This window comes from Galeopterus variegatus, unplaced genomic scaffold (assembly GCF_000696425.1).
Source record: "Galeopterus variegatus unplaced genomic scaffold, G_variegatus-3.0.2 Scaffold1010, whole genome shotgun sequence".
Lineage (NCBI taxonomy): Eukaryota > Metazoa > Chordata > Mammalia > Dermoptera > Cynocephalidae > Galeopterus > Galeopterus variegatus.
Genome location: NW_007727121.1, coordinates 271,455 through 288,533, shown reverse-complemented (window position 1 = coordinate 288,533; position 17,079 = coordinate 271,455). Strand labels below are relative to the sequence as shown.

General features: G+C 38.6%; 1 protein-coding gene across 1 annotated transcript in view; it reads right to left on the bottom strand.

Moving 5' to 3' along the window:
* Positions 1-17,079, bottom strand: part of ENTHD1 (ENTH domain containing 1) — a 67,443-nt gene that overhangs the window by 27,184 nt on the left and 23,180 nt on the right. Inside the window, exon 2 of the mRNA XM_008574183.1 lies at positions 1,274-1,516. Within this exon, the coding sequence (XP_008572405.1) occupies positions 1,274-1,516 (243 nt within the window). The remainder of the gene's footprint in view (positions 1-1,273; positions 1,517-17,079) is intronic.

The following is a 17,079-nucleotide window of genomic DNA, read 5'->3' as shown; positions in this document are numbered from 1 at the left end:
CATGATGAGGATTAGATTTCAACATATGAATTTGGGGGGTGGGGGACACAAACATTCAGTCCCTGTATTAGTCTGTTTTATGTTGCTATAACAGAATATCTGAGACTGGGTAATTTATAAAGAACAGTTTTATTTGGCTTACGATTCTGGGACAGCTGCAGCTAGCAATGGCCTCGGGCTATTCCTACTCATGGCCGAAAGCGGCAGGCAGCCAGCCAGCGGGTACAAACAGATCACATGGCAAGAGGAAGAAAGAGGGTGGAGGAGGTGCCAGGGTCTTTTAAACAACCAGCTCTCATGGGAACTAACAGAGCAACATGGGAACTAACAGAGCAAGATCTCACTCAGGCTCCCCTCTGCCAGGGAGAGCATTAATCCATTCATGAGGGCTCCACCCCCATGACTCAAACAGCTCCCAACACTGCCACATTGGGGATCAGATTCGCACATGAATTTGGTGAGGACAACACATCCAAACTCTATCAGTCCCTAACAATAGATTTACATGATAAAGCCTATGAAAATACTTGTAACTATGTAACCACTACTGTGCCCCTCACTTACGGCACAAAGTTTAGTTCCTTCAAGGGACAGTTATCTAAATCACATTTCATTAATGTTTTCGCTTTGTCAAACTATCCATTCCCTCATACACAACTTATCAATGGAGGTTGTACTGGAGAATTTAGGGCAAAATGACATTCCTTTCAGTTTCAGCAAATTTGGTAGAAAGATAAATAACATTGTCCCAATGATTTCTATTATAACATTATAAATAAATCCCTTTTTTAAAAAAAGTTCTAAAGTCCAGATTTAAAATTTTAGGCAAAGGAAAGCATACAAAGTATTATCCTAGAAGTATTTTTAGAGCACTCTTAGAATTTTGAAGCACATTTTAGAAAATTTCAATTTCTTAATTTGTAGGATCAGATAGTACCCATGCACTCATACCCAGACGCTAGTTTCAAAAGACAATATTCCTTCATATTTCGGTCATGCATAAAATCTTAAAATTGAATCACAATGCCAAATAGGTTAGTCACTAGTTTAATACCTTTTAAGCTCAAAAACAATTGAATCCAAGATAACTGCATTCAGAAAATAATCATAAAATTTTCTACCGAATATTCTTCATCTTTGTTAGAAGTATAATATAGTAATAGCAGTACTAATAAAATATCAGTTAGTTAGTCCTAAAACCTAATGTTTTATTCTTTTTAATTGTTCTTAAATGATACTTATTGCATCTTAGGCCAATGTTCATTATACGCACTTTTGTGACGTAGCCTTGCAAACTTAAGAAGTTTTTGCTGCTTCTCTGAGGCAGGAATTTCTGGTGCAGGGACAGAAGCACATGCTGTTGGTGAGTTACCTGTACCAGGTAATCTTTTAGGAAATGTCACAGAGTAGGAGGTACGCCATCTAGTCCGACATGCCACTTCCCTCTCTTTATACAGCAACTTTTCATCCATCAGCAATGTTATGACTTGCTTAGACTTTTCCCGGATATAGTAACCTGAAAAATACATTGAATTCACTTAGAAAAGGAAATGTGAGTTAATGCTACAAATTTTTTTTTTGTGGGGGGACAGCTGATTGGTACAGGACTCAAAATCCTTGACCTTAGTTAATTTTTATTCTTAAAAAAAAAAAAAATGTGAGTAAAGTTAAAAAACCTGTAGCAAATAAAGAACTGTCAATAAATGTACTCCTTTTCTTACACTTTAAGTAGTAAATAAATCATTTGTATGTGACAAAATCGTATCATACATTGGCATTACATTTTTCACTTTACATGCATTATTGAATTTTCCTTTTAAAAGCAATACATACTCCGCAATAAATCAAACAATACAGGCATACAAAGAAGAGAAATTAGTTAGCAAGATGTATGACCATGACATATGGCTAAAGATTTAAACTAATATGCACAGTGTGATTCAAATCTATAAAGCCCAGGGGAAAATAAACTACTATATGAGAGTATTTCAACAAGTTCATAGATTGTATCATCTTTTGATTCTTTTTGTCCACAAACTTTCTGAAGTACCCTCACATGTATACAGAGGAAAAGAATAGATAGACAAATACATAAATTGCTATGGTTTGAATGTGTCCACTCCAAAATTCAGGTATTGCCAACATGATATGAGTGTATTAAGAGGCAGAGCCTTTAAAAGGTGATCAGGCCATGAAGTCTTCTCCCTTGTGAATGGGATCAAGGCCCTTATAAAACAGGATTCACACACTTCTCTTGCTTGCCTTCTGCCTTCCACCTTCCACCATATAAGGACACAGCATTCCTCCCCTCTGTAGGATGCAGCATTAAGCCACCATCTTGGAAGCAGAGAGCAGCCTTCACCAAACAACCAAACCTGCCGGCACCTTGATCTTAGACTTCTCATCTCCAGAACTGCGAGAAAAATAAATGTCTGTACTTTATAAATTACCTAGTCTGTGGATTCTGTTATAGCAGCACAAACAGACTAAGACAGGAAAGCAGGCAGACTGTGTACTTACAACATTGTTAATATATGTTACCTTAGAAGGGTACAATTGAGGTCGGACAAGAAAAAGGAGGGCAATTGGCTTTTCTTTGACAACATCCTATTGAAACAGCTTGTTATCATTAATAGAGTGACAGAGCATAGTCAAAGACCAGAATTCTAGTGATGGCTCTGCCCTTAACCATCTGTGACTTTGAGCCAGTCAGGTGGTCTGTCTGGCCTGTGTCTCCTATCGGAAAAGCAATACAAACATACCTGTTTCAATATAATTCACAGATATAGAAGTACACTGTAACCCATAACTTATTCAAATATAAGGTATTAGTAATCTATAACTATAGTTACAACCTATAACTCATTCAAATATAAGGTTTTAGTAATTAGTATTCTCAACCCTCCCCCTTGAGAAATGAAGGAAATCACTTACCTCTCCACATCTTGGAACCAACTCATATCAACATCTCATGTCTTCCCAATCCTTCTTCCAGAAGTAAACTCAAAAGTCCCTAAAGATCCACTACTATGTTAATTGTGGGCTCTAGGTGTGATGAATTAAAGTATTAATGTTTTCCAACTATAATTAACTAGCAGTGGAAGTAATAAAAAATGTTCAAATTCAGTGTATATTTAGATGACAGGGGCCAACGTTGTTCTGTAACTGCCAGTCACTTAAGTATTCATATGGACAGTGTTAGAAACCTTTGCTCAAGTTGCCATCTTTTCCAAGATTATTTGATCTCATCTCACCTCCTGGTCATTTCTTCCTTCTGAAGTTCTTTTATAACTGCTTCAAACCTATCATTCTAAACACTCTTAACTTCCTACGATTAGTTTGCAGTTCATAACCATAAATCACCAGTGTTTCGGGTTACCAATCGGTGTCACAGAAGATTGCTGTGAATTTTAGCCACTGGGGACAATATGCAGGACATTATCTTTCCCCTGGAGAATGGACATGAAAAACATGTTTTCCCATTCTTAACTTCAGGAACTCATCTCCTTCCACTTTCCCCTTCCCTCTACTCTAGACACCCTGGTGCTTTATTCTACAATCCTACCATGCTCTTCATCTCCTTAGAGCCATATGCTGGCTGCCGTTTCTGCCAGGAACTCTCGCATGGCTAGATCCCTGATTCATTCATGTCTCTATTCAAATGTCACCTCCTCAGAGAAGCCTTCCTTCTTTCCACCCTCAATAAAACAGCCCTATCCCTATCACTCTCTGTTCCCTTGTGCTTTATTTTTCATGTGGCATTTACCACTATCTAATATTATATATGCATTATATATGTACTTGTTTATTATTTGTTTCCTCACCTAGAATAAAAGCTCCATGAAAGGCAGAAAAGTCTCATTCTAGACACTGATATGTTCACTGTCTAGAAGAATTATTGGCACACAGTATATGCACAATAAATATTTACTAAATGAATAAATCAATGAAGGAACAAATTACAAAAAAATCTCAAATTTTCTTGTTGACATAGTACAAATGGAACTAGATTGGTCAAAGATACTGAGAGCCAACTTACAACTCAGCTTCCTGAGAACATTTCTTAGCCTGAAATAATTTCTTGCAACACCCCGAAGTAGAAGAGGTTAGAAGTAGAAATTATGGGACAGATGTGGACTATGCTACCTGGAGTCTGTGTGAATTGGTGGGATTTGAGAGCAGTGCAATAATTGTAAGAGGCAAGCAGTACACCAAGCAGAGAGCCATTTGCAATGGTGGAGGACTTCTCCCCAGAACATCAGGGCTCCTCCCTCAGGTACTCATCAGCAGCACCAGGAAGGTCAGGCCACAGCAGTTTACCAAAAATAGGGAAGATATCATCCATAAGTGAGCTCCTCTCTCAAGTGTGCTCACTACCCAGGTTATCTCTCTACCACCCTCAAGATACTGGGTATTAACCTGGCTGTTCCTATTTTTTTTTCCTTTTTGTCTTTTTTCGTGACCGGCAACGGATCGCAACCCTCAGTGTAGCGCCCGTACTGGACCGGGACCGGCAACGGGATCGCAACCCTCGGTGTTGTGCCCGCACCTCGCTCAGCCAGTGAGCGGCCGGTCTGTATGTGGGATCCGAACCCCCGGTGGGAGCGCCACCGCACTCCCAAGCGGCGCACTGTAGCAGTGCGCCACCGGGCCGGCCCTAACCTGGCTGTTCTAAAGCATAAAAGCTGAAAGAGAAAATCCAGGAAGAACCCAATAAACCTGCTTCAAGGATGAGTTAAATAATAATAATATTAATAATAAGATGGGATATACTCACTTTTAACCAATATGTTTCTGAAAAAAAAGGAGGACAAAGTCCTAAAATAGAATAGTACTGGGGGCCGGCCCGGTGGCGCACTGCTACAGTGCGCCGCTTGGGAGTGCGGTGGCGCTCCCACCGAGGGTTCGGATCCCACATACAGACCGGTTCCCGCTCACTGGCTGAGCGAGGTGTGGGAGCAATGCCGAGGGTTGCGATCCCGTTGGTGGTCCCAGTCCAGTACGGGCGCGACACTGAGGGTTGCGATCCGTTGCCGGACACGAAAAAAGACAAAAAGGAAAAAAAAAAAAAAGAAGAATAGTACTGGAAGTAGAATAAATTTAGGCAGCAACTGCTTTGTGTCTTAAAGTAAGAAATGGGGGAAGGGGGTAGAAAACATGGATTTTTTTTTTGTCCTTTTTTTGAGACCGGCCGCGCCGCGCTCAGCCAGTGAGCGCTGTGAGCGCACCGGTCATCCCTATATAGGATCCGAACCCACAGCGGGAGCGCCGCTGCGCTCCCAGCACCGCACTCTCCCGAGTGCTCCACGGGCTCGGCCCAAAAACATGGATTTTTAGAAACAAGAAATTCAAGTATGCAACAGATCGATATCCAAAGATACTGTATAAAACACATCAAGATGAAAAGGTTGTTAATTGACATGCAGGTTAAAATGAAAATAAAGCTATACACTGATCTAATTCAGATTTTTGGTTATAAGTTACAGAAATTCAATTTGAACTGGGTAAGGCAAAAGTCACCGGAAAATCAGGGGTTGCAACTGGGCCTCAGGCACAAATGAAGCAGTCACTAGAAAACCACCAGGACTCACCTTCCCTATCCCATCTCTGCTTCTGCGTAACACCTTCATTTTCTCCTCTTGTAGAATGGCTTCTTCTACCTGGGTGTGTATATGGCCACCAATAGCCCCAGATTCACACCTCACACCCTGCCACCTGAAAAGCCTCCCTCTTCCTTTCTTCAAAATTGAAGTATCCAGGAGAATGACTGGTTGGCCCAGCTTGAAACAGTCACATGCCCATTGCCACAGCCAGAGGGTTCAAAGGCCACAACTGGCAATCCACATTAGAATAACACAGTGGAGTGATGGTAGGATCAACATGACTGGAAAAATGATCAAGTAAAAAGCCAGCTTAAAGGGCCGACCCCGTGGCACACTCGGGAGAGTGCAGCGCTGGGAGCGCAGCGGCACTCCCGCCACAGGTTTGGATCCTATATAGGGATGGCCGGAACGCTCACTGGCTGAGCACGGTGTGGGCAACACCAAGCCAAGGGTTGCAATCCCCTTACCGGTCACAAAAAGGACAAAAAAAAAAAAAAAAGCCAGCTTAAGGAGTCCTCCCCAAAATGAGGAGATATGAATTACTAAAGCAACTATGAAAGAGATCAATATACAAGGATATTCATTTATGCAGTCATTTAATCATTTCTTTAACACTTCAGTTTCAGGAAATATTCTAAGCAATGGGGCACACATAAGAAAAAAAGAGACAAGGTCCCTGCAGTTATGGCATTTATATTTTAGTTGGTTGAAACATCCAATAATCACAGACAAGATCATTTCAGATAAAAATGAAAGCTTTAATGGAAATAAAGAATGGTGATGTTCTAAACATTAATTTCGAGTGTGGCCACGGAAGTCTTACTGAGGAGGTAACATTGCTGAGTCTTGAACAGCAAGAAAAAGCCACTCATGCAAAGACCTGAGGGCAGAGAGCACCAGGCAATGGAACACCTGCAACTTCACTTCTTCAGGAAAGCCTTCCAGTGACAGTTAACTACCCCCTCCCATCACACTCTCTGGACAGACCTGGATCCTCACAGCACCTTACACTTTTCTTTCACAGTACTTCCACAGTTTGTAATTGCCCACTTAGTGAATGTCCTTTTTCTCCATTAGACTGCAACATCCATGAAGACCAGAACTATACTTGCACAGCTATACTTATCTAACAGACACTTTAAAAAGTTTGTGAGGGCCGGCCCGGTGGCGCACTGGATAGTGCGCCGCTTGGGAAGCGCGGCGGCGCTCCCGTCCGAGGGTTCGGATCCCACATACAGACCAGCTCCCGCTCACTGGCTGAGCGAGGCGTGGGAGCAACACCGAGGCTTGCGATCCCGTTGCCGGTCCCCGGTCCGGTACGGGGGCAACACTGAGGGTTGCGATCCGTTGCCGGACACGGAAAAAAAAAAAAAAGACAAAAGACAAAAAAATAAATAAATAAATAAAAAGTTTGTGAAATGAATGAATACGCTGAGGAAAAATTTCTCAAATGCTGGGGAGGAGTCTATATAAGTTTACAACTGAACATCATATAAAGAGATTTGGAAATATGGTAAACTCAAAGACCTTGGGCATTGAGAAACACCACCAGGAAAGATACATACCTTAAGATCTTCAGAATAACAAGTACAATCATGCGTTGCTTAGTGAAGGGGATACGTTCTGAGAAATGCATCGTTAGGCAATTTCATTGTTGTGTGAACATCACAGAGTGTACTTACACAAACCTATAGCCTACTGTACACCTACGCTATATGATATAGACTATTGCTCTTAGGCTACAGACCTTTACAGCAATGTTACTACACTGAATACTGTAGACAACTGTAACACAGTGGCAAATATTTGTGTATCTAAACATAGCTAAACATAGAAAAGGTAGAATAAAAATATAGTATTATAATCTTATGGGACCACAGTGGTGTTATGTAGTCTGTACTGACCAAAACGTTGTTATGCGGTACATGACTGTATTAGGCTTCAAACAATAGTTTTAAAACATCTGAATACTCCTGGTCTCTATTCCTGACCTATTGTCCTACCAAAATCTACTCTTCTTCCCATATTCTTTTCTCAGTGAATGTGATTTCTATTCTAAGTTAAAATAGGAACATATACCTTCCCAGATTCAGTTATCCATGTCTACTGATTATACCCCGCTAAATACCTTCTAAATCCATTCTCTCCTCTCCAGCTCCCTTAGTTCAGACCCTGATCGCTTTTTGCCAATGGTGTCCTAAATTACCACTGACCTCTGAACAACTCGAGGGTTGGGGCGCTGACCCCCCCCCCTACAGTTGAAAATCCATATATAACTTTTGACTCCCCCAAAACTTAGCCTACTGTTGACCAGAAGCCTTACTGATAACATAGTCAATTAACACATTTTTATATGTATTATATACTGTATCCTTACGATAAAGTAAAATAGAAAGAAAACACTATTAAGAAAATAATAAAAGAGAAAATACATTTACAATACTGTACATATATTCATTGAAAAAAATCTATGTATAAGTGGACTCACACAGTTCACGTCCATGTTGTTCAGGGTCAACTCTGTTTGCTCATCTTTAATCTCCCCTCCAATCCACCCTCTACAATGCCTCCAGGGGGTAGGGGTGGGGGTGCGGAGGGAGAGAAGTATCTAAAATATCTGATTGAGTTGTTTTCAAGTTAAAAAACCTTAAGTCGAGTTGGCACAGTAAGTTCATGCTTCAAAGTATCCCTCTGCTCTGCTCCAAATACACAGCAATAATAGACACTGTCAGTCACAAAAAGAAGATAAAAGCCTCCACAAAGCAGGAATATAAGAGAAATGAAAAAGCAGTGAGCAGAGCTGAAGCCACAGGGCTGCTGGGCTCTTGATCTGGCAGCAAGGAGTTCAGCTCCTCGGGTGTGAGAGAACCAGAGTTGGTCTCACTCTTTGACGTTGGCGGGGAAGAGGCCCTGTGTTTATTAGAGAAGCCTGGGAAGAAAAGAAAAAGAAAAAAATAGCCACTAACTGCTTCCTAGGCTATAACTTATTTGCAGCTGTGGATCTAAAAGCAGGAGGACACACATGCAGCCTTAAGACCTGGAACTAAATAAGACATCATGCTCAGTCCCTGGGTGTTTTAGTCCGTTTTGTGTTGCTATAACAGAAATACCTGAGACTAGGTAATTTATAAGGAAAAGAGGTTTATTTGGCTTACGACTCTGGGACAGCTGCATCTGGCATGGGCCTCAGGCTGCTTCTATTCATGGAGGAAAGTGGCAGGCAGCCGGCGGGTACAAGCAGATCACATGGCGAGAGGAAGCAAGAGAGAGAGAGAAGATGCCAGGGTCTTTTTAAGCAACGAGCTCTCGCGGGAACTAATAGAGTGAGAACTCACTCATTAATCCCCCGCCCCCAGGGAGAGTATTAATAAATTCATGAGGGATCCACCCCCATGACTCAATCAGTTTCCAACACTGCCACATTGGGGATCAAATTTCCACATGAGTTTTGGAGGGGACAACACATTCAAACTCCATCACTGGGTCTGTGACACCCTAGTATTATCGTACGATATGACCTCCAAGCCACCTTTATAAGGTCTAGAGGTTCTAAGGGAGCTGGGTAAAAGGAACTAAAAAAACCAACATAAAGGAAAAAATGAACATGGGTGGTTGCGGTTAGAACCTCCCACTCAAAATAAGCTAAAAACGAAAATTCTTTTTTTTTTTTTCCTTTTTGTCTTTTTTTCGTGTCCAGCAACGGATTGCAACCCTCAGCGTTGCTCCCGCACCTCGCTCAGCCAGTGAGCGGGAACCAGTCTGTATGTGGGATCCGAACCCTTGGCGGGAGCGCTGCTGCGCTCCCAAGCGGCGCACTGTAGCAGCGCGCCACCGGGCCGGCCCCTAAAAACGAAAATTCTAAAATACATTTTTAAAAATTCTAATACTAAGCCAATAAAATCAGCAATTGAAATAAAATTCACTCTAAGCAAAATCAATGTTTCTACAGGATCTTCTATAGAATCAATACTCTATAAAATTTTTAAATCCTCTAAAAAAGATTTTTAAATAAATGATTAAGAGAGATTAATACATGACTCATACCCACAACAAGGAATATGAAATCATAAAACAAAATAAAGACAAGCAGAAATGAAACAAGAACAGATGGATATGAAAATGACCTATTAAAAATCCTAGATATGTAAACTGAAGTCATTGAGATTTGAAAAAAAAAAAAAAATGCTCAACATCCAAGATAAACTCCAGACTCAAACAGCTGAAGATAGAATTGGTAACTGTAGAGCAATACCAAGGAATTATTCCAAAATACAGCACAGAGAGGCAATAAGATTAAAAAGATTAATTAAAAGTCATAAACAACAGATTATAGACCCCAATATTCATCTAGAAGTTTCAAAAAAAGAAAATTGAGGTAACTGCAAAAAAGCAACATTCAGAGACAAGAGCTAAGAATTTTACAGAAAAGATGTGAATCCTCACTTCAAAGATGATCTCTAAAGACCAAGCAAGATAAGTAAAAACAAATCTACACTTAGAAACACTGTAGAAAAATAGAACATTTAGGATAAAGAGAACATCTTAAAAGCTACCAATGCTACCTACAGCACTACAACTGCTGGTCAGTCCATCAGTTGTGTAGTCAGCAAGCATTTATTTGGCACCCCTACCATGCCCAGTGAAGAAACAGGGTATGAACCGAAATTAAGGCTGTCAAGGCAAAATTAATTTTATAACATTTATTGGGAATCAAATATGAGGATTGACCCAGGAAACACCAGCCAACAGAGTTGGGAAGTGCTCTGGGACTCTATTACAAGCAACAAAGATTTTATAGGGAAGGTAATGGGGTCACGTTCTATCCTTATCTTATCCTTATCTTAAGAACAAGATGTCACTGAGATCATGAGACTCAACTCAAGGCACAGATTGTTTGGGAGTCCGCTTCAATTCCTTCATCAAGAGAGACAAAGTAATCTCAGCCCTCCAAACACAGTAAAGGAGCGGTGTGATATGGGCTACAACAGATGTGTGGGCAAGGTGCTGGGGACGAGCAGAGTAATAACTGCTTAACTTTGCAGGAGTAGAAAAGACTGTTCTAGTGAATATCTGCACTGAGCTTTCTTTGAACATGAATATATGTTCCAGGGGAAAAAATACAAAAATAAAAACCTATCAAGGACTCACAGTATCAGCTAACACTGACTGATGACTTACCATGTGCCTGACTCTCAGACATCTCTCTAATCCTCACAACAACCCTCAGAGTTCATCATTAAGTCCATTTTACAAAAGAGAAAAGTCAGGCTTAGGGGGATGAAGTAACTTTCCCAAAGTCATAAAGTTAATAAGTTAGAAAGTGGAGATTGATTCTATAAAAATAACGAAATATAGACTTTAATTTCTTTGGCTGACTTTAGTATATAATTGCGAACTATTTTATTTGATGAGAACCTTAAGAGAATAATTCTGCTGACACAGCACTAAAGGGGCTAAACCGGTTCCTCTCCCTTTTTTGTTTACTCTGTCATCCATTTGAGTACAATAAATAAAGAGCACTGCGGGAAGACTAGCCAGTTGGGCAAAGGTCACATTTAAGTTTAAATAAATTCATGTTTTGCTTCTTGCTATCATGATTACCAATGCTACTATATTTGTTGAAAAGGAACACAAGGCTAAAATATTCGGCTATTTTAAGTAAAAATGTTTTGTTTAAACTCACAATAACATAATGTCTAACCACAGGCTTATGATGACCCAAAGCCTATAACATGTTTGTTAAAGGAAACTATCTGTTCATCAAAAATATTTGTTACAGGAAATTACATGTGCTCACCGAAGATACAAATGTACTCAGAAGCCTTGTGTTAATTAACCCACCACCAATGAAGCATCCACATCACATTAATTAATCCACCACCATATATTAGGCGGGTTCTCTAGTTAGAGAATTTTAACTAGTGCTGTCTGACAGAAGTAGAAAAGCAATTAAATCTGATTCACTGTGAAGCTAGATTTTTATTCCTACAGTGCTTAGCCACTGCATCACACTGACTAGGAACTGTCTGCCACATACCACCACAAACCCAGTCCCTTCAGTAAAAACAGTAATACTCCCTAATTTTAGTTATTTGGCTCTATAGCCCTGACATGGCTAATCAACATCTAAAGCTTTTTTTTTTTACATTTTAAAATATTTTCTTTTTCTTGAACTTATTCCTTCTAGATATGCTGGCTCTATTTAATTCATTACAGTTGCCTTGGTAAGGAAAGACACAGTCATTCCCTTTTTCTCTTACTCACCCAGGGTACCCTCTTTGTCTAAAGTTTTTCAGGAGCCAAATACCTGGTGTTTTCTCTACTTCTATGGGAACCTGGACTCAAAAAACAACCTTTCTCCCTCCCCCTCAAAAAAATAAATTTTAATAATTTATAACCTAATGTAAATATAAATAAATGTATTACATCTTCCAAAGTATTTGACTTTTACATTTTGATTAATACCTCTTAACCATAGCTTAAAAGGCTTAGTTCTTAGTCCAACATATTCAAACTTTGGTGAGCAAATAGGTAGGTAATTGGTATGGGCTTATCCCTGAGTTTTGAAGGATACAACAATGAGGCAACCTATAAACAAATTAGCTATTATTATAAATGTGAAGTACCTTACTACCTAAATTAGGTGACTGATAATGCTAGCGGAAAGCTACAATGGCAATAATGTTATCAATGCATGCTTCTTATAGTAAATAATGTTATCAATGGCAATAATGTTATCAATGCATGCTTCTATATAGCTTAATATATTAACTTTTTAACAATTTTGATAATTTGTGTTTTTAAAACATAACTCTTTTTTTAAAATATTTTTTTAAGTATATGTGGGTGTGTCTATGTGAAATGCCTATTTAAATGAGATTAACTGCAACTTCATGACTCACCTGAGAATAAAATAGCACATAAACCTATAATGCACACATATCTTAGATTCTGAATTGGTTTTAAAAGAATACCATAATTTGTGTAAATAAATAAGCTGATGATATGAAAAAGCTTTCACATTTGATTATTTTCCAGATAATTTTAATTAAGTTCATTCTACTAGTTCAGTGAAATCCCTTAGGATATTTTTAAGACTCAATTAGGAGAAGCTGTTTAGTGTAATAGTAAAATATGACTAAATAGCGTCAGGATAGAGTTCTAATTGTATTCAGCCATTAACTGTCTATGCAACCTCACCTAAATGACTTAATCTTTCTGAGCTTTGGATCCTCATCTCTATGAGAGAGAGATATAAACCTTTCTTTTCTCAAAAGATGCTTTAAGGATCAGATTAGATAATGTACATTGAAACGCTCTATTATTAAAATCTAATAATACAGGCCGAGCCCGTGGTGCACTCGGGAGGGTGCGGCGCTAGGAGTGCTACAGCGCTGGGAGTGCTGCAGCGCTCCCACCGCGGGTTCGGATCCTATATAGGGATGACCGGTGCGCTCACAGTGCTCACTGGCTGAGCACGGTGCGGCCGGTCTCAAAAAGGACAAAAAAAAAAAAAAAAATCTAATAATACTCAAACAACTGGATACCATATGTACAATAAACACAAAAGCTAATTTTAGATGAGTCACACAGCTAGCTAGAACTATAAAATGTATAGAAGAAAACCTTCCTTGGGGTAGGCAAGTTTCTCAAACAAGGCACAAAAGGCATTAATAATAAAAGAAAAAAATGGGCTTCATAAAAATTACAGACTTTTAAAATGTCTTTACCCTACATTCTCCTATAAATGGATTTTGAGAGCACAACTGGAGGTCCCCCCAGGGGAGCCCAGCTATTATATATCATTGACGAAAGAACAGTCCTCCTCTGTCAGGGAAAGTCATCCCCTTCAACTAAGCATACATCTTTGGGAGGGACACACATGAAGCAATGAGGGAGGAAGGGCACAACTGCCTAGCCAGCCAGATCAGCCATATCAATGCTGGTAACCAAAGGGGTGAGAAATGACAGTCAGATCGCCATAACATCCAAAATTTAAAAATTCTGTTCATCAAAAGGCAACATTAAAAAACTGAAAAGATGAGCTGCAGACTTAGAGAAAACATCAGTAATCATCTATCTGACTAAGGACTCATATCCGGAATGCATAAAGAATTCTTACAAACCAATAATTAGAAGATAAAAAACAAAAATAGAAAATAGGCAAAACACTTCAATAGGCCAAAGATGTCCATATGGCCAAAAGTCATATGCAAAGGTGCTCAACAACTTTTCAGTGAAACGCAAATTAAAACCAAATTGAAACATTATATACCCATCAGAATGGCTAAATTAAAAAGAATAGCATTACTAAGTTTTGACAAGAATGTGAACAACAGTACTCTCATACATTGGTGGGGGGGTGTAAAATGGTAAAACCACTTTAAAAAACTAATGTCTATTTTTATTTAGTGATTTTTATGACCCAAAAATTCTACCCCTGAGTGTATACCAAAGAGAATTGAATGCATACAGCCAAAGAGAGCTGAATGTATACTGCACAAGAATGTTCTTAACAGATTTATTCATAATAGCCAAAAAATATAAACCCAAATATCCATCAACTGAAGATAGATAAACAAACGGTGGTATATTCGTAGAAGGGAATACAACTCAGCAATAAAAAGAAATGATACTACTGATAAACTTGTACACAACAACATCGATGAACTTCAAAATATAGTGTTGAGAGAAAGAAGCAGGAAACAAAATAATACATACTGTATGCTTTCATTTATATGAATTTCAAGAACAAATGCAAGTAATCATATAAAGAAATTAGAAAAGTAATTGCCTCTGGGGAGTAGGGAGAATTGACTAGAAAGAGGAATGGAGGAATTTCTGAGGGCATAAAAACGTTCTTTATCTTGATGTGGGTGATGGTTACACTCATCAAAATTCATCAAACTGTAAACTTAAAATCTGTATATTTTCAAGCTACAAGGCTAAACCAAGTAGAAACAGAAAACCTGAACAGACAAATAATAAGCAACAAGACTGAATCAGTAATCAGCAATTTCCCAGCAAAGAAAAGCCCAGGACCAAATGGCTTCACTGTTGAATTCTATCAAACTTTTAAAGAAAGTTTAATACTTCTTTTCAAACTATTCCAAAAAAAAATTGAAACAGAAGCCATTCTCCCAAACTTATTCTATGACACCAGCATCAACCTGATAACAAAAATCAAAGATATAACAAACTATAGGCCAATATCCTTGATGAACATAGATGCCAAAATTCTAAACAAAATACTAGCAAACATAATTCATCAAAACATCAAAAAGATTATACACCATGATCAAGTGGGATTCATTCCAGGGGTACAAGGATGGTGCAACATACAAAAATCAGTAAATGTGATATACTACATTAAAAAAATCAAGGACAAAAACCATATGACCATCTCAATAGATGCAGAAAAAGCATATGACAAAATTCAATGTCCCTTCATGATAAAGACTCTCAATAAATTAGGCATAGAAGGAAAGTATCTCAACACAATAAAAGCCATATATGACAAACCCACAGCTGACATGATCCTGAATGGGGAAAACCTTTCAGCTTTTCCTTTAAAAACAAGAAAAAGACAAGGATGCACACTTTCACCATTCCTATTCTACATAATACTGGAAGTTCTAGCCAGAGCAATCAGTCAAGAGAAAGAAATAAAGGGCATCCAAATGGGAAAAGAAGTCAAATTGTCCCTGTCTGTAGATGATATGACCCTATACATAGAAAAACCTAAAGACTCCACCAAAAAAACTCAGAGCTGATAAACAAATTCAGTAAAGTTGCAGAATACAAAACCACTATACAAAAATCAGTAGCATTTCTAAATGCTAATAGATCTAGCAGAAAAAAATTTATAATTTACAATAGCTACCAAAAAAATTAAATACCAATGAATAAATTTAACCAAGGAGGTGAAAGATGTCTAGGATGAAAACTACAAGACACTAATGAAAGCAATTAAAGAGAACATGAAAAACAGAAAGACATCCCATGTTCATGTATTGGAAGAACTAACACTGTGAAAATGTCCATACTACCCAAAGCGATCCACAGGTTCAACACAATCCCCATCAAAATACCAATGGCATTCACAGAAAAAAAAAAAAAAATCCAAACATTCATATGGAACAAAAGACCCCAATAGACAAAGCAATCCTGAGCAAAAAAATAAAGCCAAAGGCATTACACTACCTGACTTCAAAATATATTACAAAGCAAAACAGCATGGTACTGGCATAAAAAAAGACACTCAGACCAACAGAATAGAAGCAAGAACCCAGAAAATAATCCACCTATTTACAGCCAACTGGTTTTTGACAGAGGTGCCAAGAACATTCTTCGGGTAAAGAACAGACTCTTCAATCAATGTTGCTGAGAAAACTGGAAATCCATATATAGTAGAATGAAACTAGACCCCTATCTCTTGCCATATACCAAAACCAACTCAAAATGGATTAAAGACTTAAATGTAAGACCTGAAACTATAAAACTCCTAGAAGAAATTCACAGGAGAAATGCTTCAGGATATAGGACTGGGTAAAGACTTCATGAATAAGACCTCAAAAGCACAGGCAACAAGGAAAAAATAAACAAATGGGACTATATCAAACTAAAAAGCTTCTGCACAGCAAAGGAAACAATTAACAGAGTGAAAAGACAACCTACAGAATGGGAGAAAATATTTGCAAACAATTCATCCAATAAGGAATTAATATCCAGAATATACAAGGAACTCAAGCAATTTAATTTTTAAAAACCTGATTAAAAACTGTGCAAAGGGGCCAGCCCGTGGCTCACTTGGGAGAGCGTGGTGCTGACAACACCAAGCCAAGGGTTAAGATCCCCTTACCTGTCATCTTTTAACAAAACAAACAAACAAACAAAAAAGTGCAAAGAAGCTGAGTAAAAATTTCTTAAAGGAAAACATACAAATGGCCAACAGCTATATTAAAAAATGCCCACCATCACTAATCATTAGGGAAATGCAAATCAAAACTACATTGAGATATCAACTCACCCCAGTTAGACGGGACATTATCAAAAAGACAGAAATAACAAACGTTGGTGAAGATAGGGAGAAAGGAGAACTCGTCTACACTGTTGGTGGGTTTGTAAATTAGAACAGCCATTATGGAAAACAGTATGGAGGTTTCTCGAACAACTACAGATAGAACTGCCATATGATCCAGCAATCTGGGTATACAACCAAAGGAATGGAAATCATAATGTCAAAAGGATACCTGCAACTCCCAAGTTTATTGCAGCTCCATTCACAATAGCCAAGATATGAAACCAACCTAAATGTCCATTGATACATGATTGGATAAAGGAAATGTGGCATATATACACAATGGAATACTACCCAGCCATAAAAAAGAATGAAATTCTGCCATTCACAGCAACGTGGATGAGCTCAAGTTAAAGGGGCATAGTGAGAGGCTGGTTAATGGACACATAACAGCTA